The sequence below is a fragment of the Rattus norvegicus genome, chromosome 9 (genome assembly GCF_021556685.1).
Source record: "Rattus norvegicus strain SHRSP/BbbUtx chromosome 9, alternate assembly SHRSP_T2T, whole genome shotgun sequence".
Taxonomy (NCBI): Eukaryota; Metazoa; Chordata; class Mammalia; order Rodentia; family Muridae; genus Rattus; species Rattus norvegicus.
The window spans coordinates 126,032,903-126,057,216 of NC_141542.1; the positions used below are offsets into that span (position 1 = coordinate 126,032,903).

A 24,314-nucleotide genomic window follows, 5' to 3' on the forward strand; every position below is an offset into this window, starting at 1 on the left:
TTTCTCGGCTTGTTTCTCTTTTGTATAGAGGAAGGCAACTGATTTATTTGAGTTAATTTTATACCCAGCCACTTTGCTGAAGTTGTTTATCAGCTTTAGTAGTTCTCTGGTGGAACTTTTGGGATCACTTAAATATACTATCATGTCATCTGCAAATAGTGATATTTTGACCTCTTCTTTTCCGATCTGTATCCCTTTGATCTCCTTTTGTTGTCTGATTGCTCTGGCTAGAACTTCAAGAACTATATTGAATAAGTAGGGAGAGAGTGGGCAGCCTTGTCTAGTCCCTGATTTTAGTGGGATTGCTTCAAGTTTCTCTCCATTTAGTTTAATGTTAGCAACTGGTTTGCTGTATATGGCTTTTACTATGTTTAGGTATGGGCCTTGAATTCCTATTCTTCCCAGGACTTTTATCATGAAGGGGTGTTGAATTTTGTCAAATGCTTTCTCAGCATCTAATGAAATGATCATGTGGTTCTGTTCTTTCAGTTTGTTTATATAATGGATCACGTTGATGGTTTTCCGTATATTAAACCATCCCTGCATGCCTGGGATGAAGCCTACTTGATCATGATGGATGATTGTTTTGATGTGCTCTTGAATTCGGTTTGCCAGAATTTTATTGAGTATTTTTGCGTCGATATTCATAAGGGAAATTGGTCTGAAGTTCTCTTTCTTTGTTGTGTCTTTGTGTGGTTTAGGTATAAGAGTAATTGTGGCTTCGTAGAAGGAATTCGGTAGGGCTCCATCTGTTTCAATTTTGTGGAATAGTTTGGATAATATTGGTATGAGGTCTTCTATGAAGGTTTGATAGAATTCTGCACTAAACCCGTCTGGACCTGGGCTCTTTTTGGTTGGGAGACCTTTAATGACTGCTTCTATTTCCTTAGGAGTTATGGGGTTGTTTAACTGGTTTATCTGTTCCTGATTTAACTTCGATACCTGGTATCTGTCTAGGAAATTGTCCATTTCCTGAAGATTTTCAAATTTTGTTGAATATAGGTTTTTATAGTAAGATCTGATGATTTTTTGAATTTCCTCCGAATCTGTAGTTATGTCTCCCTTTTCATTTCTGATTTTGTTAATTTGGACACACTCTCTGTGTCCTCTCGTTAGTCTGGCTAAGGGTTTATCTATCTTGTTGATTTTCTCAAAGAACCAACTTTTGGTTCTGTTGATTCTTTCTATGGTCCTTTTTGTTTCTACTTGGTTGATTTCAGCTCTGAGTTTGATTATTTCCTGCCTTCTACTCCTCCTGGGTGTATTTGCTTCTTTTTGTTCTAGAGCTTTTAGGTGTGCTGTCAAGCTGCTGACATATGCTCTTTCCTGTTTCTTTCTGCAGGCACTCAGCGCTATGAGTTTTCCTCTTAGCACAGCTTTCATTGTGTCCCATAAGTTTGAGTATGTTGTATCTTCATTTTCATTAAATTCTAAAAAGTTTTTAATTTCTTTCTTTATTTCTTCCTTGACCAGGTTATCATTGAGTAGAGCATTGTTCAATTTCCACGTATATGTGGGCATTCTTCCCTTATTGTTATTGAAGACCAGTTTTAGGCCGTGGTGGTCCGATAGCACGCATGGGATTATTTCTATCTTTCTGTACCTGTTGAGGCCCGTTTTTTGACCAATTATATGGTCAATTTTGGAGAAAGTGCCATGAGGAGCTGAGAAGAAGGTATATCCTTTTGCTTTAGGATAGAATGTTCTATAAATATCCGTTAAGTCCATTTGGCTCATGACTTCTCTTAGTCTGTCTACATCACTGTTTAATTTCTGTTTCCATGATCTGTCCATTGATGAGAGTGGGGTGTTGAAATCTCCCACTATTATTGTGTGAGGTGCAATGTGTGTTTTGAGCTTTAGTAAGGTTTCTTTTACGTATGTAGGTGCCCTTGTATTTGGGGCATAGATATTTAGGATTGAGAGTTCATCTTGGTTGATTTTTCCTTTGATGAATATGAAGTGTCCTTCCTTATCTTTTTTGATGACTTTTAGTTGGAAATTGATTTTATTTGATATTAGAATGGCTACTCCAGCTTGCTTCTTCTGACCATTTGCTTGGAAAGTTGTTTTCCAGCCTTTCACTCTGAGGTAGTGTCTGTCTTTGTCTCTGAGGTGTGTTTCCTGTAGGCAGCAGAATGCAGGGTCCTCGTTGCGTATCCAGTTTGTTAATCTATGTCTTTTTATTGGGGAGTTGAGGCCATTGATATTGAGAGATATTAAGGAATAGTGATTATTGCTTCCCGTTATATTCATATTTGGATGTGAGGTTATGTTTGTGTGCTTTCATTCTCTTTGTTTTGTTGCCAAGACGATTAGTTTCTTGCTTCTTCTAGGGTATAGCTTGCCTCCTTATGTTGGGCTTTACCATTTATTATCCTTTGTAGTGCTGGATTTGTAGAAAGATATTGTGTAAATTTGGTTTTGTCATGGAATATCTTGGTTTCTCCATCAATGTTAATTGAGAGTTTTGCTGGATACAGTAACCTGGGCTGGCATTTGTGTTCTCTTAGTGTCTGTATGACATCAGTCCAGGATCTTCTGGCCTTCATAGTTTCTGGCGAGAAGTCTGGTGTGATTCTGATAGGTCTCCCTTTATATGTTACTTGACCTTTTTCCCTTACTGCTTTTAATATTCTTTCTTTATTTTGTGCGTTTGGTGTTTTGACAATTATGTGACGGGAGGTGTTTCTTTTCTGGTCCAATCTATTTGGAGTTCTGTAGGCTTCTTGTATGTCTATGGGTATCTCTTTTTTTAGGTTAGGGAAGTTTTCTTCTATGATTTTGTTGAAGATATTTACTGGTCCTTTGAGCTGGGAGTCTTCACTCTCTTCTATACCTATTATCCTTAGGTTTGATCTTCTCATTGAGTCCTGGATTTCCTGTATGTTTTGGACCAGTAGCTTTTTCCGCTTTACATTATCTTTGACAGTTGAGTCAATGATTTCTATGGAATCTTCTGCTCCTGAGATTCTCTCTTCCATCTCTTGTATTCTGTTGGTGAAGCTTGTATCTACAGCTCCTTGTCTCTTCTTTTGGTTTTCTATATCCAGGGTTGTTTCCATGTGTTCTTTCTTGATTGCTTCTATTTCCATTTTTAATTCCTTCAACTGTTTGATTGTGTTTTCCTGGAATTCTTTCAGGGATTTTTGCGATTCCTCTCTGTAGGCTTTTACTTGTTTATTAATGTTTTCCTGTGCTTCCCTAAGTGTGTTCATGTCTTTCTTGAAGTCCTCCAGCATCATGATCAAATATGATTTTGAAACTAGATCTTGCTTTTCTGGTGTGTTTGGATATTCCATGTTTGTTTTGGTGGGAGAATTGGGCTCCGATGATGGCATGTAGTCTTGGTTTCTGTTGCTTGGGTTCCTGTGCTTGCCTCTCGCCATCAGATTATCTCTAGTGTTACTTTGTTCTGCTGTTTCTGACAGTGGCTAGACTGTCCTATAAGCCTGTGTGTCAGGAGTGCTGTAGACCTGTTTTCCTCTCTTTCAGTCAGTTATGGGGACAGAGTGTTCTGCTTTCGGGCGTGTGGTTTTTCCTCTGTACAGGTCTTCGGCTGTTCCTGTGGGCCTGTGTCTTGAGTTCACCAGGCAGCTTTCTTGCAGCAGAAAAGTTGGTCTTACCTGTGGTCCCGAGGCTCAAGTTCGCTCGTGGGGTGCTGCCCACGGGCTCTCTGCAGCGGCAGCAACCAGGAAGACCTGTGCCGCCCCTTCCGGGAGCTTCAGTGCACCAGGGTTCCAGATGGTCTTTGGCTTTTTCCTCTGGCGTCCGAGATGTGTGTGCAGGGAGCAGTCTCTTCTGGTTTCCCAGGCCTGTCTGCCTCTCTGAAGGTTTAGCTCTCCCTCCCACGGGATTTGGGTGCAGAGAACTGTTTATCCGGTCTGTTTCCTTCAGGGTCCGGCGGGGTCCTGCCGCTCCTGGGCCCTCCCCCACGGGAGCCCAGAGGCCTTATACAGTTTCCTCTTGGGCCAGGGATGTGGGCAGGGGTGAGCAGTGTTGGTGGTCTCTTCCGCTCTGCGGCCTCAGGAGTGCCCACCTGACCAGGCGGTTGGGTTTCTCTGATACAGAACTTTCTTATAACTCTCCTCTCTCTTCCAAGGCAGCTCTGGAGCCAGCCTAACCTCTGAAGCCTGTGCAGGATAGGATCCAGTCAAGTCTCTCAGGTTTCATTGGAATATTATCACATAGAAATTAGGCAGATGGGAGAGGTTCTTCAAAGAGAAGCTATTTCCCCGTTGACTAGTGGTTGCCTGGTAACACACAAGTTGGAGGCAATACCATGGGTTAGTTGAAAACAAATCAATCCTATTAATTAGTCATGTGCTTTTCAGAAAGTTACTTCATTTTTATGATCTATGTAAAATATTGTAAGAAACATCAATAGGAAAATACTAAAATCTTCCCAAAGATTATTCTTAAAATATTTTTAGGTTGAGCAAATGTCTAAAAATCATCAACTCTCCTAGGTTAGGAAAGAAATTGCTACATAACTGACAGGTTATTTAATGTGCAGGGCACTTTACATGGATACATAGTTGCAACAACCTGGTAACAGAGTCTTTCTCCTTTCAGATGGGGGGACTGGAACTCAGGGAGGTAGTAGTAGACAGCCAATGCCATGACCTCATAGCCCATAACTGCCAGAGTCTAGTTCTAGAGTCCTTTCTTATTATGTCTTGTCTCTTTTCCCAAGGCCTTGAAATAGTATATTGAAAATACAACCTGCCCTTCATTAAGTTCAATTTTGTCAGGCATTCTAAGGATTTCATAGCTATCAACTCAGTTAAGCTCACAATAATCCTATCAGCTAAGTACCACGATGTTCTCTACAGAGAAACTTTTGTGTGGGACTCAGGGTATGGCTAGATGACTGCCCACATTCACCCACAGAACTTTCCAGAACTTTGATTTTCAACCAACACATTGTACTGCCTCCACCTTGTGTGTTACCAGGCAACCACTAGTCAACGAGGAAATAGCTTCTCTTCGAAGAACCTCTCCCATCTGCCTAATTTCTATGTGATAATATTCCAATGAAACCTGAGAGACTTGACTGGATCCTATCCTGTACAGGCTTCAGAGGTCAGGCTGGCTCTGGAGGAGAGAGGAGAGTTATAAGAAAGTTCTATATCAGTTCTAAGGTCCCAAACACAAGTGGAAGTGAGTGCAGTCTCTAACTTCTCTGTATCTGGTGTTAAGCTTGACTATGAAAGACTGCCTTGGCATTCAGTGGGAAGCCAGCTCTAACAACCTGAGGACAAAGCATCCCACTGTCACCTCTATTTAAGCAGTAGAATTCACCTCAAAATCTAAGATTAAAAAGCTCCTATACTATAGGTAAGAAAGTCGAGGCTAAATGTGGTTTTAGTTTACATTTGAGACATTGCATGTGACCCTCTAATTTGGGTTCCTTATAATAATAAATATAGACATTTATCTTATATGATCAATGACTTAAGAATTTTATGCAAATGAGATAGGCATATGATCCATACAGAACTTCCCATACAGAACTTGAGTTTTGTCCACATAAATAATTTGGTCTATTTTTAATCTCAGCTGTTTTCTGCCTAAGCTTATTATAATACTGTATCTCTTCAAAGAGAAAGAGAATACACTACTGGTATTTATTTCTGTTGTACCCAGTTGCTGTGACCCCTTACGGCTATGCATCCAAGTTTGAGATCCACTTTGATGACAAGTTTGATGTGTCTTTTGGGAGAGAAGGAGAGACCATGAGTCTGGGCTGCCGTGTGGTCATCACTCCTGAAATTAAACACTTCCAGCCAGAGGTCCAGTGGTATAGAAATGGTGAGTCTTTGGACTGAGTTCTTAATTTGCTTCTTAATTAGAGATGCATGTGGGTCAGTTGCTGATCTGCTTCTCAGGGCTAATAGAACCTAGAGGCCAAAGACAACACACTGATGTGCTAAGTTTTAACATACATTTCAAAATGAAGACACCATGTATATATGTGCATATCATACATGTACTCATATGTACCATATATACACACATATATGTAACACACACACACACACACACACACACACACACACACACCTGTTGTTCTGTTTAATCCCTGAGACAGGGTCTCACTGTGTAACCCTGGCTGTCCTGGAACTCACAATGTAGACCAGCTGGCTTCAAACTCACAGAGATATGACAGACTCTGCCTCCTCAGTGCTGGGATTAAAGATGTGTGCCACATACCTAGCTAAAATATAAATTCGAAGGTAAGATTTCCTTGTCACCAAGTAATATGTGTAATAAATTAGCAAAATCCTTGATATTTACTTTACAGGCTAGGTTGTTAGATAAAGTATATTAACTAATAGGTATCATTTATAATAGTTGTATAAAATTTTAAAAACATACAATCTCACAAAATAATTACATACTAATTACGTAAAATTTTAGAAGCAATTCAGACATTAGCAATCTTACTTTAATACGATAGTGTAATTTTTTTTAGGTTTTTTTCTTTTTAAATTGGATGTTTTAAATTTACATTTCAAATGTTATCTCCCTTCCCAGTTTCCCATCCATAAGCCTCCTATCCCATCCTCCCTCCTACTTCTTCTATGAGAGTGCACCCCCTCCCCAACCCTTCCCTCCCACCCTGACATTCCCCTACATTGGGAGGTCCAGCCTTGGCAGGAGCAAGGGCTTCTCCTCCATTAAGGCCATCCTCTGCTACATATGCAGCTGGAGCCATGGGTCTGTCCATGTGTACTCTTTGGGTGGTGGTTTAGTCCCTGGTGATAGTGTATTTTATTTTAAAAGTTTATAGTATATGTATTCTTCTTGTAAAAAATGTAAGCTAGTACAAAAATGGATACAAAATAGATAAATATTACAATGTTCACTTGTTTTGTTTTTGCTGGGACTGACTCTTGGGGACGGTAAACAATGCCATCACACAGGAATGCTCTGGAAGGCTGGCTGGGCTGGGTTTGATGCTATGTAGCCACTGGCTTGACACTCATATCATTTTGTCCTTTTTAAAAAATTTAAAAATTGTGTATGGGTATTTTGCCTGTATATATACCTGTGCAAACAGTGTATGCACTGACAGAGGAGGCCATTAAATTTCTGCCGGGGACCAAAGTTACAGATGGTTGTGAGCCACTGTGTGGCTGGGAATTGAGCCCAACTCATCAGGCAAAGCAGTGTTCCTAATCACTGAGCCATCTCTCAAGCCCCTCACTTTATCTACGAACTTACATTTTAAATGTGAAATCCCATAGGACTAGAGAGCATGAACATAGCAGAGAAGACAGGCCAACTGGTCAACCAGGCAATACAGGCTTAGGCTAGTGGGCAACATGACCACTGAGCTAAGGGACTGGCTATGAGGTGTACATTTCAATACTTGGGACATTCTGAGGCCCCAACATGATGATTGGAACAATGACCTGGCCCAGATTGGAATTAACAAGACAGTGGTAGCAGTAGCAACAGTGAAGTGGTGACTCTGGATCCCAGAGGACAGGACATATTCTGTAGGGAAGCAGTATGGGGAACCACAGTAGGAAGAAGCTTCCCCACTTGTCAAGGGCCATACCGGAGGAAGGACAAATTACTTTAGGACTCATGGAATTTGGCCTACCTGTTACCACAGCCACATGGGTGAGCCTCAGTGTGGGACAGCCCCAAGGAGCATGTGTCCCATGGACGTCATGCTGTTATGGAATTTGGCTGTGCTTGCTGCCTTCACATCTCTCCTAATCTAAGAATTGTGTGAAAACTTTAAGGGGGCTTCCAGCTCCTCACTGGGCAGTGTCTCTGGCACTCACAATTCTAATGCTTAATCTCTTTCAGGCATTGCCCCTGGAGCAGATTAATGATTCAATCACCACCCTAGAGAAGAACTTAGAGAGGTAGATTGTCAGCAATGACCACCACCTTAGAAAACATTTGAAAAAATAAAATTGTTAGTGAAGCTAGGTTAGATGGTTTTGCTCCTGACTCTGATGTAAGAAATCTTAGGGAACAATTTGAAGCTCAGAAAGGCACATCCTTATTAGTTAAGCTAGAGACCTTCATGGTCAGAGAACAAGAACAATGGCAGCATTGGCTGATGTGATTCTCACTGAGGCTGGACTGCTGGTGAATGATTTCTTACACCCATGTTTACCCTCAGCTTCCTGACATGATTTAATAAGAATTGCTGATGAGTACATATGCATTCTGAGGATTTATGACTGTTTTTAATACAAAAGTTTATATTTGTGATTCTTTTAAGAGTCTTATAAGATTACTTTTAAAGATAACTAATAAAATAATCCATCCTTTGTAACCACAAATTGCTGCCTGCCAATAAGAGAAACTGTCCGAGAAAACTATGCTGCTTGCCCTCACTTTGTTCATCTATAACAAGTCATTTAGTTATGAATGTATGTGGGTTTGGGGGATAATTTGTGTTCTTTACCTGTACTACGTAATGTTATTTTTTGTAAAGGTATTGGGGAACAAACACACGTTTTTCTTTTTTTTTTTTTTGGTTCTTTTTTTTTTTCGGAGCTGGGGACCGAACCCAGGGCCTTGCGCTTCCTAGGTAAGCGCTCTACCACTGAGCTAAGTCCCCAGCCCCCAAACACACGTTTTTCATAATCATTTACTAGATGAAAACTAAAATGTAACCACATTGTAATTTTATACTGCTTGAAATATTTTGCTGAGATATATAAACTATTGGAGAAAGAATAAAGCATGGGGACTGCAACATTGTATTTATGTATGTATATATGCATGCATGTATGAATGTATATATGTATGTTTTGCATGTATGTATATGTTTGTGTGAAGTTATTGGACTCTGCCTTTTGTTTCATCCACTCGAGGGGTGTGTGTGTGTGTGTGTGTGTGTGTGTGTGTGTGTGTGTGTGTGTATACCTGCCTGCTGAGTAACTTCTCTCATTGCTGGCTGCCTTTGGCAGTATCCCCTGTAAGTATCTGGGTCCACCCCTGTCAACAGCTCTAATCACTGACCCCCAAGGGCTGCCTGCCTCAGTTTACCCACCACGTGGATGCCAAAGTGTGTCATTGGCACCCACCTACCACAGAGACCATCTCTGTGGGTTTGGGACAGGACTGCAGGAAGGCAGCAAGCTTCTCAGTGAGATACCACTCACTTCGGGGAGCTCCTGGAGATTCCAATCAAAGCGCCTGAGGACATTAGTCTTCTTGAGAGTTTGGGACCCTGGCTGAGTCCTAAACATGAAGTTTAGAGATTTTAGCTTTCAGTGTAAAGACCATGCTTTTCATGTAAGATTCTGAGTGGGCCAGTTTTTAACAAAAGGAACAGCTGTAGAATTAATTTTTCCTAATAGCTGAAAGAGCAGTGATGGGAAGCATAAGCAGGCATTTGGGATTAAATATGAATGGTGACTTCTAAAAGTTAAGGGACATACTAGAATAAGCATTAAAACACGACTGCATAAGTTTACATTTAAAATTAAATTCATACAGTACAAAAATGATTTGTACAGCTGAGTCTTTTACAAAAATTCTTCCCCGACACTCACCAATTCTAGAATATTAAAATTTATATTTATCTGTTGCACATAAGTTATGGTACCATTTTTTGTAGTCTGTATAACTCATTATAAGTAATAAGATATTTTAAAATAAAAGAGGTGTAGTTAGGGTTACTCTTGCTGTGATGAAACACTATGGGGAGAGGGATTTAATTGGCTTATATTTCCACATCACAGTCTTTCACTGAGGGAAGTCAGTCCAGCAGCTCTAGCAGGGCAGGAACCTGGAGGCAGGCACTGAAGCAGAGGCCATGGAGGGGTACAACTTAGGGCTTGTCCTCCTGCTTTCATACAGAACCACCTCCCTAGGGTGGCAACACCCATAATGGAGAGCTCCTTAAAATTCAGAAAGTAAACAACTCAGAAGTCTCAAGAAGTCCCTAAAACTCACATCAACCACTAATTAAGAAAATGCCTACAGCAGGATCCTGTGGAGGCATCTTCTCAGTTGAGATTCCCTCCTTTCAGGGAACTGCAGCCTGTGTCAGGTTGACATAAACCAGCTAGCACAGAGGCAAAACTCAACACTTTGAATTTCTCCACTCTTTGAACAAAGAGCTTTACATTTTAGTTTTGTCAGATGTTACAAATTACAAATGTCTGTCGTGGAGCCCCTCACTTTTGCTTAATATTCTCCCTAGTATTAAACACACCAGAATGGCTTGAAGATCTAAGAGTCAAATAACCTTCAATGAAGACAGGAGAGAGGGAAGGGGTGGAGTGGAGAAAAATCAATGAATCTGCTTGTCTTCTTACATTTCTAGGAGCACCTGTTTCTCCCTCAAAATGGGTGCAGCCACACTGGAGTGGAGACCGGGCAACACTCACATTCTCTCACCTCAACAAAGAAGATGAAGGTCTCTACACAATCCGTGTGCGAATGGGAGAGTATTATGAACAGTACAGTGCTTACGTCTTTGTTCGAGGTAGGACCTGGGGAAAAGCACATAGCTGCACACAACTGCACACAACTGCACATGACCACGCACTGCTGCACACAACTGCACACAACTGCACATGACCACACACTGCTGCACACAACTGCACACAACTGCACATGACCACACACTGCTGCACACAACTGCACACAACTGCACATGACCACGCACTGTTGCACACAACTGCACACAGCTGCACATGACCACGCACTGCTGCACACAACCACACCAACTGCACACAACTGCACACAACTGCACACAACAACTGCACTTAAAGCCAGCCAGCAGCAGCATGTTTTAGTAATGGTATGAGTTGTTAAGAATCCTCCCAGATCGCCCAGGACAGGAATGTTCGGTGCCCCCACAGGCACCACCACAAAGGTAAGTGGTTTGCAACCTGTGCCTGTTGCTGACCATAGGATTTGTCTTCAGTGGGCCTCAAGGGCAGAGAGTGGAGCTTCCAGATCCTTGTGATCTGGAAAGCTGTCTTAGTTCATGGATGCTGCCACAGAAAAGGCTGCTGTCTACCTGGAGGCTTCGTCTTTAGCAAGCATCTTGGAGTGCAAATGTATTATTTCATTCCTGACTCCTCCTTTTCATGCCTTTGGTTTGATGAAGAAGGAAACAGGTGGTGGAACTTAACTCTTAGGACAAATGACAGTCGTTGGTTTTAAGTTTTTACCCACTGGTGTCTTGAATGGGTGGGTATGTGTAGTGGTATGTTGTTCTCCATATGTGCAGTGTCACGTTGCCCTCCATGGGATCCTAGCACCTTCAGCCCATGCTCTATGTAACAGTCACTCAGGTATAGCCACAGAAGAGACACAGATAGTCTCAAGAAGACAAAGTATATTCTGCTCACAGGTCTCAGAAAGAGAAGGCTCCTGGAGGTCACCAGGGGTCGATGGCTCCAGAGCCCAAAGGCCAGGAACAAAGGGAGAGCTTGGACTGTGGCTGTCATTGGAGTCGTCCAGAAAGGGCAAAGTGTAGGCTTGGTTAGATTGACTCTGGGGGGCTCTGACATGTGGAGGTCCCCTATAAGTGCCTGGTCATGGGTAGAGGGCAGGTGCAGGTGTGGGAGGCTGATTAAGAAGTAGTGCTGTGGAGAGATGTTACTGCCGGCTTGCTCAGCTTGCTCTCTTATAGTACCCAGGACCACCAGCCCAGGGACAGCACCACTCACAATGGGCTGGGTCCTCCCCCTTAATCTCTAGTTGAGAAAATGCCTTACAGCTGGGTCTCACAGAGGCATTTCCTCAACTGAGGCTCCTTTCTCTGTGACAACTTTATCTTGTATCAAGTTGACACACAAAACCAACCAGTACACCAGAAAGCAGGTGAACCCAGTTCAGGGCACCAGCACCATGGTGGTGGCTTCCACCTGTTCTTCCACTGCTGGGGAGACACTGATAGGAGGATCCACAGGGCTTTCTGCCCAGCCTTTCTTTGCTGAATCAGGCAGCTCCAGGTCCAGTCAGAAAGCCTGTCTCAAAAAATAGGGTGGAGGTTGATCTAGCGAGATGCCTCTGGTCTGTATACACATCAGCACGTACCTGCGCACATGCATACCACAACAAAACAAAATGAAACAATAACAACAACACACACACACCACACACACACACACACACACTCACCACACACACACACACACACCACACACACACACCACACACACACCACACACACACACCACACACACACACAACACACACACACAACACACACACAACACACACACACACACCACACACACACACACACCACACACACACACCACACACACACACACCACACACACACACACACACACACACAATTTAATAAAAAGAAGAAAGCATCGTTCCCTCAGAAGGGACCACACACACAGCAGTAGAATTGGGTCTTCCCACGACTTCAGTGTTGTCCCAGGCTGTCACCAGCTTAAGAGGGAGAAAAAGAAAAAGAAAAACTGGGGGCTGCCATCTCACTTCTGTTTGGTGAACAAATACCTTGTATATTCCACCTATAACATTCACCAAGGATGGCCGAGTGTTCCCTGCCCACACTTACTGGTCACAACAGTGAAAGGAAGACTGAGTCCTGGGGACTCAACACGCTGTGTCATGTCCAACAGAACACTGACAAGCGATCACTAGCAACTGATAAAAGAGATGTGAACATCTGGAACTCGGGGAATGTAGCAGGGTGTCTCCTCCACAGAAGCACCGTGGGCAAAGCCAGGTATTGCTGAGGGAATGGAAGAGGCAGCCTTCATAAAGGTTGCTATGGAGACAGGCTCCCTGGGACTCATCAGGAAGTTAGGTTAGCCACACCACTCTGATAGATGTGACTAGATTCTGTGACTGAAAGTCTTCCCTTTCCCGCCACAGTCTGGAGAATGCCTCTAGTTATTCAAAACAACAACAGAAGCAGAAACAAAATCCCTGATGCCTTGTTCTGGGAACTCTGGCCTGGCTGGGTTCCTCTGCATCTCTCAGACCCCACCTAGAACTGTGTCTCTGCCAGACTTCACGTGATTGACTCCAGACACAGAGAAGGGGCCAACAGTACAGTTTCACACATACCAGATTTTATAGTCCACAAATTAAGAAAGCGGAAACATGCTAAAATTTACCAGATGTTAATGTGAAAGAATCGAGTGGATAACTGGAAAGAAAAATATGAGAAGATTTCAGCAATTGTATGAGAATTTAACGACTTGTAGAAAAGCTTGCTTCTTCCTATTACTGCTAGGACTACGGCTATAAGTATTGCAGTGTTGTGAAGCTGAGGGCGCAGTAAGTGTGGGGCAAACTCTGTCCTTCAGGCTCATGCTTTAATTTATCCATTTGAAAGGATGCACTTTTAGAGTCTTAAAAACATCTTTATTTAGGTATAAACATGCATAAATTTCTCCCACATTAACTGCACAGAGTGTTTTTAAATACACGTGCAGGGTTAGCAGGTCACCACCCATATCTTCCTCCTTGGACATTTCTGTCAGTCTGGGTTTCCCTGGAGCACTCCCGTGTCCATCGTGTATTCACAGGCACGGCTTCCTTTCCTGATCCACCTTTCAGGACACCTTTGGACATCAGTGTCCTGATTCCGCTTTCCCTCGGCGTTTTGAAATTCACTTAGGTCACAACACACACGGTAGCTTGTTCCTTTCTGTGGCTAGTTTAGTATTTCAGTGCCTGGATTTGCCTCACGCTGTCTGCTGACAGGCAGCAAGATGGTCCCTACTCTTTAGTGTTGTTAAGGGCGCTGGCACTGTGGAGGGCGCTGGCACTGTGGATACTCATACTTGTGGGACAGTTTTTTCATCTCTTTACAACACATACCCACCAGTTGAATTGCTGGGTCATATGATACATTCATATCCATCTTTTTCAGAACTACATGCATTTCAAGTGATACTTTATGTGTCTTCATACTTTTTGCTTTGTGGCCTGTGAGGCACAGAGGGCCTCAAGGGCATTCTTTTTTTGGGTTCTGGTGTTTTATGCTGCTTACAAGGTAGATTCTATATCAGCACTGTCAGTATCCTTTCTGTAGAAACATTTCAGAGCTGAGCACATTTGGATAGGCTTTTATGACACAGGTAATTTTTATGTAAAATTAATATGTTTACAGTGAAAATACTATTAACAAACAATAAAAAGAGAAGAGCCACTTATATGTTGCCATCAGAGAAACTTAATGTCAACATTTGTTACATACTGTCTTCTACCTTAATCCCTCCCCAACAGGAGCAAACACACACACACACACACACACACACACACACACACACACACACACCACACAACACACACTGGGGGTGGTGTGGTAGAGAGAGAGGGAATGGCAAACAAGTACATGCAAAGTGCTGTTGGCAACTGTGGCATTATGAATTGCAGACAAGTGCTTTACCTGCCCTACTGAAAAGACAGCATGATTTCATGATTTACAACTCCCTGGTGAGGGCTGGAGAGATAGCTCAGTGCCTACCACTTACATAGTAAGCCCCCAGCACTGGTGTAAAAGCCAGGTGCAGCAGCACATATCTGTAACCTCAGCACTGGAGGGTGTAGGGCTGGGCAGAGGCAGGGGGACCCCTAGAACTTTAGCTTCAGAGACAGGCAGACCCCAGCAGTATAGCTGACTGCACAGACTCCTGGTTCAATGAGAGACTGTCTCAAAAATCGAGGTGGAGAGCAATCAAGGAAGACATCACTCCTTGAACTCCAGTCTCCATACATGCATACACATATGCATGCCTACCCATACACACATGTGCACACACACATATACAAAATAATAAAAAAAACCCAACTCTACCAGGGTAGGAGAATGCAGAAACAGGCCCTCCTGTACAAGGGTGTGATTATGAATTGGTTCAAAGTCTCTGAGGGTGTTTTGCAACTATGTATTTAAAGCACATAGTCCAACTTCTCCAGTTCCAGGACAAAGTGTACAAAGATGAAGACAAATATTACATAAAACCCGAGAAATCCAGTTGTTTACCAATGAGAGTTGTAAAATAAAATGTCTTTATCTATACATATATTTTAATAGAGGTATAAATATATATGAATGAATAAAAAAGTTCATGCTCCACATAAACAAAGAAATACTATATACCAACGAAGACTAATGATGTATATTTATACTTGTTGAAGTATATCAAGAAAAAGAAGTTTTCATGAAGACTGTGACCCAAGTTATTTAAAAAATAACCACATTTACCCAGGTGCAGTTGCATATATCCATAATCCTCAAACATAAGAGGGGCACAAGAAGATCAAACATGAGTTTGTGGCCAGCCTGGGCTACATAGTGAGTTCCAAGCCTGGGCTACAAATAGTAATCATCATTATCATGTTTGCTAGGTGTGTTGGTGCACACCTATAATCCTAGCACTCAGCAGACCAAGGCAGGATGATCTCCAGTTCAAGGTCAGCCTGAGCTATTATAGCAAGACTCACTATTCTGAGTTATAGATATAAGGAGATTTTAACCTTCTTAATTATCACCTGTTTTATAATCATGTAGTACCTTTATAATAAATATAAACAATAAGAAAACATTTTGAACAAAGTTATTATTTGCCTATGTCTGAGGCCAAACTGTAATGAGTAACAACTGTAATGACCCATTTAAGTAGCCCACTGGAAGTTAGGCTATTTGGAAGTTGGGAGAGAGAAAGGTAGAAGCTCTGAAGAGGGTGAAGGTTGACTCAGTGGGCACTGTGGTCGGAGCTGTACAGCTGCAGCTGCTTGTTGATAGCACTCCACAGCTGGGCTGTGTTCCTGACGTTCCCAGCATGCTTGGCTCCCCACACTGTGTTGCCCCATCCTGAGAACTCGAACGTTACTTTCAACTATCGTGTTTACCGCTGTCTTAGTTCGGGTTTCCATTGCTATGATGAAACCCCGTGACCGAAAGCAATGTAGAATTCAGTTCGTCTCACAGCACATAAATCTACCAGTGAGGGAAGCTGAGTCAGGAGCGCAAAGGGAGGAACTGATGCAGAGGCCACAGAGGAATGCTGGTTGCTGGCTTGCTCATTCTGTTTTCTCATAGAACCCAGGACCACCAGCCCAAGGATGGCCCCACCCAATGACCTCCCATCAATCGACAATTAAGAAAATGCATGACAGACTTGCCTATTGGCAAATCTTGTAGAGGTATTTTCTTAATTCAGAGTCCTTCTTCCCAAAGGACTCCAGCTTGTATCAGGCAGATATAAAACTAGCCAGGACAAGCACCTAGAAGAATGAACTTAGGAAAGCAACTCTGACAAGTAGCCACATCCAAGTTCAGTAAAAGTCCACAAAAATGCTGGAAACAGAAGTCGTGATTGTTTATGAAGTAACATAATCACCAAACAGTGGGGCCACTATTCCCCCAGAGACAGCTAAATTGGGGTTATTTTTGTGGCGTTTTGGAGTATGGACCACTAAAGTAAAACCTTTGGTTTTCTGGGACAACGAATGTTGATCAGCTGGGGTGGGAGCCACAGCTGATGAAAGAGGCCAGTGTCCTTAAGGTAGAATTTTCTGGGAAGTGTTTCCTCAGGATCAGTATGTGGAAGCTGTGGTCCAGAGGTGGCCATAAGTGGATGAATGCCTAAGTAACTTGGTAGATCATCAAGCCCACACCCCTGAATGACATCTTGCAAACTGCATTGCAGAAATGCTGGTCCGTGTGGCTCTCTGGATACCTCCTGTCTTCTGTGGTCTGTTACAGTGTGCCCTGCTTTATGTTACATCCCAAATTCAGCAGCTGCTCAGCTAGCTGACTCTGCTCTGTCAGCATGGGAATTAGTCCTTCCATGTGTGGAGTCACAGGCCCCTAAGACCAGGCCGTGTCTGTGGTGTTGCTAGCTGTTCCCCTAGAGGAGTGGCCTCTTCTAGTACCTGGGCTTGCGAGCATCAGCATGAAGCACTCTTGCTCTGCTCTTCCTTCTATCTCTGCCCTGCTCACAAAGCCTGGGAAGAGAGAAAGACGCCCAGGAAAGCACTTGTTTCCTGTTGCATAGCATGAAGGGATTCTATGTTTTGCCTTGACCATGGTTTATTGGTATCCTTCTCATTTAGTGTGTCTGCAGGAGACACTTTTACCCAGAGAACGTGCCCTGATGGTTTATGGGACATGAAGCAGAGTGTTCAAAACCCACGTAGTCTGGGCTCTTCACAAGTAATGCCGACCTATTAACATTAAACCCAGAAGTCGGCAAAGGTTTCTGCCATCGTATCAAACACTTGTCGTCTCGCAAGCATCACAGAAGTGTAGATCACAGGGAAAGGTTGATTGCCCATTGAATTGTCAGAAGAGTTTTCTCCTGGGTAAGAGGCTCCTATGTGTCCCAGGCTCTCCTGACTAATTCTTTCTATGAAAGGGCTGTTTGCATGCTAAGAAGAATAGGCAATGTGTTCCCCTCCCCCATGCTTACTGTGGCCTTAATCATTCTCAGGTAAAGGGTTGCCGGTGGTATATTTTTATATATTTTTTATTTCCTTTCTTTATGATTCATGAATTTAGCCATGCCTGAAGAAATGGGGAAGGGCTTACAGTCTGGGGATCTTACTGCACAAACAGTCAGTGTCCTCTGTTTTCTGTATTATTGTAGACTTTACTAAACTCAAGTGTGGGCTTTGGGTCAGAGTTCTTTTTCCTAAGTATCTTCGGTTTGGGAACTGCCATCGTGTGTGTGTTGATTTTCCTTTTTTTTTTTTTTTAAATGGTCTTCTATCTGCCAGGCTCTGTCACAAGATTTAGTTTAGTTCACATGATTCAGCCCATGGTAGACTGGTCCCACATTTCAGGGCCTGTAGTGAGACACCGTGTGTGTTAGAACCACCTCAATTCATGTCAGCTCAGAAGAAGAGGGAGGTAGCAAGAGGGAGCCAGGCAGGACATAACCTTTAAACGCAGGTCCCACTGACCTGCGTCATCCAGCCAAGCCCCACCTCCCACAGTCCCACTGCCTACTAATAATCTATTCAATTGCTAAACCATCATTGGGTTAAACCTTTGATCAGGCCAGAGCTCTGATGATCTAATGGCCTTGGAAACACTCACGGACACATTTGGATGCGTGCTTTATCCCTCTCAATCCAATCAAGTAGATGTCAGTAGCCATCACATTTGGTTAAAGCGATGTTTTCTTCTCCAAAAGGGCAATACCCATTTAATGGTGGGCAAAGTTCCATGGTTTTTCTTCCCCTATGTACCCCTATGCTTAGGTAACATGAGGGGGCTGTTCATCTATTTGGAAGCCTGTCGGAGATAAAGTACCATTGCCCAGTATTGTCTTAAGAATAGATTTTTCTGGCACGAATCATCTAGCTGATGTCTCCCTATTCATTTTGGGGGTATATTTTGGGAACCAAGGGTGAGGAGAAAAAGTTCATCACTTCTTTTCAGAGCCCCTTTTATTCTCTAGCATGATGTTCTTCCCCCTGAAAGTGAAAAGCACACCTTGTTATATTGCGAAGCAAATTAGGAGATTTGAAGCTTGTTCTATGAAGCCAAATATGCAGCTTCTGTGATGTGTGGGGAATGTGTGCACTGTGACCTCAGTCTGCCAAGCTGGCAGAGCCTGGCTGAGCAGTTAACAGGATCCCTTTGTCTCTGCAGATGCTGATGCAGAGATCGAAGGAGCCCCTGCTGCACCCTTGGATGTGGTGTCTTTGGATGCTAACAAAGATTACATCATCATCTCTTGGAAGCAGCCAGCTGTGGATGGAGGGAGCCCTATCCTGGGATACTTTATTGATAAGTTAGTGCTTGGCCTTACCTCAGTCATACTTCTGTGGGTGTACAGATGTGCACTTGATTTCTCCCATTATTTCTAAGTGAAAGGCTTTCTCTGATTTTTTTCCTCCTCTCCCTCTCTCTCTTTGTGTGCATATGTGTGTAATATATATAATTTGTGTAATATACATGTGTGTACATACATTACACACAACTACATACATGTTAGTACCTACTTATTTACATTAATTAATCCTTTAAATTTGACAACCAATTCAAGTCACTAACTTGGCAAAAATACAATGAATTTGTAAACTTAATAGCAGAAGCCACTGTAGAAATGAAATAATATACTGAACATCTGCATTCCTAGTATGGCAGTCACTTAAAAGTATTGACTTTGGGAGCACAAATTAATTCCTTATACCTTACTATGTGGTTTTAAGTTATCCATATTACATAAGAAACAGTAACAAAAATTCACAGTGTTGGGCTACATCTTTACCCAAGAGTCTTTGTTGACTATAGTCTTCAGAACCTATGGATCCTGAGATCTGTGGATTTTATACATTGACACATCTCCTGGGTTTGGGCAATGTAAGCAATGAATTCAAACTATTGGTCCAAGTCTGTGATCCTCTTAGGTTTTCTTCCAATTCTTTTTACTTTTGGTTGTGGAAACAATTAGAGACAGTTTGATGTCAATGTATCCAACCTCTTATTTGTAACAATAAGTAAAAAAAAAAAGTATACTTACTATTCTCAGTACCTGAGGGAGAAATGTTTGTAACCAGTTCTTTCTATTTAGCATAGATAGACAATAGGATGGGAGATTCACTTGCTTTTGACGAATGTGGAGGCTTAACAAACTCCTTTTTATTGTCAGTTTCTGCTTTGTTGTCTTTGACAAATAGCTGAGGGATCTGCAGACTTTATGGAAGACAGGAAAATCCACGCATGCTGTTCTTCTCTTGCCCTGGTCATTATAAATGAGCACAGCATGGCTAATACCTACTGATGGCTAAACACTGTTCTAAACACTTCATGTATTTACCACTAATCCATAACCATCCTGGACAGGCCTTGCTATTGCAGGTAGGAAAGAAAGAGCTGGCTCAAGCCACATGCCAGCCAAGAAATGTTAGCTTGCCTAAGGCCACACATAGGAAGCCCAGAGCTAGAATTCAAATACAGCTCAACTGTAGGTCAGTGCTCTTTCTGCTCCAACGCGCTGTAGAAGCTTCTAGAGAAGATGCCCTCCACCTTTTTTTTTTTTTTTTTTTTTTTTTTTTGCACAAATGAAGGTTAAGAAGCACATTCTAGTGTCACGGAGTCATGTTGGCAGTGCCTGAACAGACAGACAGACCTTGGGAGACACAGATAGAACTGCTATAGTTCCCTCGGCTCCCTGCCATTCCCCACACACAGCAACTCCCCAAACCCTGCAAAGCAGACATTTAGGGAGACACGAATTGCAAATACATTTTATAGAAACTTACATAATGTTAAAGGCAACCGTCATTATCCACATCAAAGAATGTAAAAGATAGTGAGGAAGGGAAGACCTCCCCTCCTCCAACCATCTCCCAGGTTTTTTGGCCCTGCCCTCCCATGAGAACTAGATGGGAATTGTATACGTTCTGAACATAGTGTCATATTGGGGATGCATTTCAAGCTAAAGCATTGTGTACGACTTGTAAAAAAAAACAAGGAGTTGCTGTATCACAATGCTGCACAATTCGCTCAGACATCGAGTCCCTAAAGCTGTGTAGACTGGCTTCGATATCGACATATGAACTATCGTATTATCTTCTGAGCAGTTCTCTGACTCGGGTCTTGGGTCCCAGCTGCTACAGTAGCAGGCAGCTGGAAATCAGTTTCCCCACACTCCATTTCCTGGTGGATATCATCAGCCTCATTGTTACAGAGAAAAGCATGGCTGGGCATGGTATGTGGTCCCAGTACTTAGGAGGTAGAGGCACGAGGTTTGCGAGTTCAAAACCAGCTTGGGAGAGAGGGCAGAGTAGAGGACGAGGAAAGAAAAGAAACAAAAGTGTTACAATAGGGGTTGGGGATTTAGCTCAGTGGTAGAGCACTTGCCTAGCAAGCACAAGGCCCTGGGTTCGGTCCCTAGCTCCGAAAAAAAAGGAAAGAAAAAAAAAGTGTTACAATAACCTCCTGACCCTTGTACTCACACAGAACATAGCGATCACCAAGTAAGAAAACAACAAGCGGCTTTCCAAACTGCAGTGCAAATAGCTTTTCATTCTGTTTCGTTTGGTCGGTTCACATTTTGGAGAGTCTCCCTGTTTAGCCTAGACTAGCCTCAGAGTCATGATCCTTTTACCTCAGGTTCCCAAATGCTGGGATTACAGGTGTGCAGCACCATGCCCAGCTGTACACTTAGCTTTTTAGGTCCCAAATTATCCCACAGCAGTTCTGCTTTTAAAAGAAAATGCCTAAAGAAGACAGAGAAATTACTAGCAGTGACATTAAAGGTGTCAGTGGGGGCAGGGATGAGGGATCCTTTTCCTAAACCTCTTCTGCATAAAGATTCTGGAGAGCCAGCTCAGTGGTTAAAGCACTGGCTGCTCTTCAGAAGACCTGGGTTCAATTCCCACCACCCACATGGCAACTCACAACTGTCTGCAACTCCAGTTCCAAGGGATCCAACATCTGTCCTTGGCAGGCACCAGGGCATAAGTGGTGCACAGGCACTTATACGGGCAAAACACCCATACACATTAAAAAATTAAATAAAAAGGATTCTGGACATCTGATGGTTTTCTTACCCCCATCCCTCACTTCTCTTCTTGAAACACAGTTTAGAAAGGTCTGAGGGTCTGTTCTTCATGTTAAAAAATGACAAGTTGCTGGCTGGTAAGATGTCATAGTGAGTAAAGGTGGATGGGTACCCATATCCCACATGACAGAGGAAGAAAAAACTCCTTCAAGTTGTCCATTGACTTCCACATGCACTTTGGGGCACTTGTGTACACAAACACACATAGAGTCACATACCACACTCACACACAGACATATACACAGACACACATACATGAACAGACATACATATTATAAACACACACACACTCACACACACTAATACACACAGACACACACACAGATACATACATACACACACTTGCACACACACACACACAAATACTTGAGATTTTTAAAAGAAAAATTTAAAATGACACATATTGAACTTGAGAGGAACTGAGTGTTTGAAGTCTAAGCTGAGAAGCCATGCAGGAGTTCCAGGTTTTGACACAGGTCAGATCTGACGTGACAGGGTGGACTCGTGCCTTGGCCCTCTTCACTTAACCTTAGTCCTCGTAAGATTCTGCTAATCCCTCTCTCCCTCAGGTGTGAGGTGGGCACAGACACCTGGTCTCAGTGCAACGACACGCCTGTGAAGTTTGCTCGGTTTCCAGTCACTGGTTTGATAGAAGGTCGTTCCTACATATTCCGAGTCCGTGCTGTGAATAAAACTGGAATAGGCTTGCCATCTCGAGTTTCTGAGCCCGTGGCTGCTCTGGACCCAGCTGAGAAAGCCAGACTTAAAAGTAAGTCGTTTTAATTTCTCTGCAGCTTTTCTGAAAAAACAAAACCAAAACAAAACAATCACACCACCACCACCACCACCAAAACCCAAAACAAAACCAAGAAACCTGTGGTAGCTGTCACTGCAAGTAATTCCTCTCCCGTCCACTAGAGGGAGACAAGAATAAGAAATCCTTTCTGATCAGAAAATCCCGTGATTGGGGTGAGCCCAAGAGCATAAAAAGTAATTTGTTTTTTTTTTTTCTTTAAAACCCTCATTTTATTTTATCTTTTTAAAAACATTACTCAGAAAAGTGTATCTGTATTCTAAACATGATGTGAGGAATGAAATATGGGAGCAAACAGCTTGAAGATCTTTTTTTATCCACATTATTAATATATTCCAAATATGACCTCATTTATGGTTCGAAGTGAATTTCTTGACCTTGAGGTCTTCATCAAAGCACTAATATTGAACCCCTGTGAGCTTTTCTGTGTTGGTTAAAAAGCAAATTTGAGTTTCCATTTAGATAATATAAAATAATCTTGGGCTGTCAAGATGACTCAGCCGGGAAAGGCTCCTGCTGCCAAGCCGGACTATCTGAGTTCAATGCCCAGGACCTCCGTGGTGAAAGGAGAGTTCTGACCCCTGTACTCTGACTTCCATATGTACCATGTGGCATCTGTGTAATCACATGCACCGACAACAATAAAGACATACATGCACACACATACACACAATTAAAATATAATACAAAATCTATAAAAGTAATAATCATTTTACCTATTTACATCTATTTATCTTCCAAGTCTGAATGTCAAAGCCATGTACATAAATTCTGCCTCCTACGGGAACCTGTACGGCATCCCCAATACTAGGGGCTGTAACGGCATCGTAGGCATCCCTAGATAGTAACATTTCATTCTGTCCAATGGCCCTCGTCACAGTTGGGCCAGCAGTTGTGAGGGATGTGCATGTGGGATGCTTGTGGACAGCCCTTGTCTTTGCCTACTACACGGCAATGGTGTCATTCTCCTGTTGTAATCCAGAGGTTTCCAGACACTACCAAATACTCCAGTGGCTACAGGATAACCCTCGTGGAGGATTATGGGTCCGTGCCACGCTTAAAGTTTATTCTTTGCCTCAGTTACTTCTAGTGATATCACAAAACCCAAGATACATCACCTCTAGACTCCCTCTCTGTTAAGTTAGGCAATTCCATCTCAGACTTTCCTCTACTCCCTGATGAATTCTAGTAAAATAAGACTTTTGTGAATGAGGAACACGGTCATCTGCTGCCTTCCTGTATCCTGTGTAGACTTTGGTGGAAACATTCTTTCTTTCCTAAATTATGTATGTAAGTATGTATGTATGATATATGTATCTATCATCTATCATCTATCTATCTATCTACCTATTTATCATCTATCTACCTATCATCTATCTTCTATCAATCATCTTTCTTTTATATACCAATCATCCATCTACCTATCCATCTATCCATTGCCTATCTATCTATCTCCATCCATCTATCATCTATCCATTGCCTATCTATCTATCTATCTATCTATCTATCTATCTATCTATCTATCTATCTATCTATCAATCTATCTATCAATCTATCTATCTATCTATCTATCTATCTATCATATACCTATCTGTGTGGGTGTATATGTGTATTTGTATGTGGGCATTCATGCCAACAGTGTGCATGTGGAAGCCAGAGGAGACAAGCAGCTATCAGGAGCCAGTTTCCCTTCTTCCATATGGGACTGAACTCATGTCATCAGGCTTGGCAGCAAGCACCTTTACCTGCTAAGGCCTCTCTTCCACCCACCATTCTCTTTTTTCATGTTTTCAGGGTCACAAGATAGATTCCCCCAATATTTTTTCTTTTAAAAATTTTTACAAGATAGATCCCCCAATATTTTTCTTTTAAAAATTTTATTCTTCTTTTATATATTAAATCCCCACCACAGTTTCCCCTCCCTCCTCACCTCTCAATACCCCCTCCACCCCTTCTTCCCCTCTCTCTCATATCCTCCATTTCCCTTC

At 42.5% G+C, this 24,314-nt stretch overlaps 1 protein-coding gene across 5 annotated transcripts in view; it reads left to right on the plus strand.

Moving 5' to 3' along the window:
* The window catches only part of Myom1 (myomesin 1), a 129,285-nt gene that overhangs the window by 34,767 nt on the left and 70,204 nt on the right, over positions 1 to 24,314 (plus strand). For all 5 annotated transcript variants that reach the window (NM_001191584.2, NM_001432105.1, NM_001432107.1 and 2 more), the window contains 4 exon segments: positions 5,650 to 5,814; positions 10,310 to 10,471; positions 18,593 to 18,734; positions 22,082 to 22,281. In NM_001191584.2, coding sequence (NP_001178513.1) covers positions 5,650 to 5,814; positions 10,310 to 10,471; positions 18,593 to 18,734; positions 22,082 to 22,281 — 669 coding nt within the window.